The sequence below is a fragment of the Cynoglossus semilaevis genome, chromosome 8 (genome assembly GCF_000523025.1).
Source record: "Cynoglossus semilaevis isolate Cse_v1.0 chromosome 8, Cse_v1.0, whole genome shotgun sequence".
NCBI classification, from domain to species: domain Eukaryota; kingdom Metazoa; phylum Chordata; class Actinopteri; order Pleuronectiformes; family Cynoglossidae; genus Cynoglossus; species Cynoglossus semilaevis.
This window is the reverse complement of record NC_024314.1, coordinates 14,902,987-14,904,094: the sequence shown is the minus strand read 5'-3', so window position 1 is coordinate 14,904,094 and position 1,108 is coordinate 14,902,987. Positions and strand designations below refer to the sequence as shown.

The window sequence follows — 1,108 nt, the reverse complement described above, 5'->3', positions numbered from 1 at the left end:
CCGCCGCCGCCTGCTCCTCCTCCTCCTCCTCCTCCTCCTCCTCCTGTCAGTCCTGAAGTCATTTAACCAGAAAAAAGCTTCAAAGACCTCAACCTCTGACACCAGAACATCCACGCAGCTCAGTCTTTAAGGTGGAACTTTAGCCACAGCTCTGAGTCCAGAGACTTTGGTTGAACAGCAGATGACTAACAGTCACACACCAAAGTCTGATCAGAGGAGCCGAAGCAGTTAGCAACAGTTAAAGTTAAAAGCAGCTGAAGTTCAAACCAGACCACAGATTAGCTCAAAGATAACTAAACCAAACAGAAAAACAAAGAGTCAAAATGTAAACAACACCTTTCACCATATCAATATATTTACAAGTATTTCCTGAGAAAGTTTTGTCTGGTCATGTGACAGGAAGTAGGTCATGCAGTGGAGTACTGGTACCTGTGCAGGTGATGGTGGGCCCTGCGGGGGGACAGGGGGCTGTGGGAGGGGGACAGGGCTGGGGAGTGTCCCGGAGAACTGAGCTGCCTGGTGGTGGTCTTGATGTAGGAGGGGAAGATGGGGGGGTAGGGTTTGACCCCGGGGCTGGTGAAGGCTAAGGAGTGGTTGGACCTGAGGAGTCTTTTAGCTAAGGTGGGGCTCCCTTCCTGGAGAGGAGGTGGAGTGAAGGAAACGTTGCTCCTGCTCCTGCACCTTTGGGAGTAGGTGGAGGTGCTGGTGGGAGCAGAGAGGTTATGATCAGAACCAGTACTGAGACAGTCCTCCAGGGACTCAGCACTGGTACCAGACTCCAGGTGAACATCCTCATCCTGGACCCTCGGACCATCGGTGGCCTCGGTGCTGGTGTGATCCACCTCCACACCAGGGTCCTCCTCCTCCTCCTCCTCCTCTTCCTCCTCTTCCTCCTTCTCCTCCTCTGGGTCTTCCACAGCCAACATGTGCTCGGTGAGGATGTTGCTATTGGTTGTCACAGTAACCGAAGTCCCTCCCACTGTAGCCATGGCGACAGATATGAAAGGGCTTTGGTCCATTACAACGTGCTGCTCCTTTGTGTGGGGGGGTGGACTCCTGCTCTCCTGCAGCCCACTCACATTCAGCTCCACATGCTCCTCCTTTTCCT

General features: G+C 53.4%; 1 protein-coding gene across 1 annotated transcript in view; it reads right to left on the bottom strand.

The window, feature by feature from the left end:
* fmn2b (formin 2b) overlaps positions 1-1,108 on the bottom strand; it is a 13,462-nt gene that overhangs the window by 9,075 nt on the left and 3,279 nt on the right. The window contains exon 2 of the mRNA XM_025057415.1: positions 430-1,106. Within this exon, the coding sequence (XP_024913183.1) occupies positions 430-1,106 (677 nt within the window). The remainder of the gene's footprint in view (positions 1-429; positions 1,107-1,108) is intronic.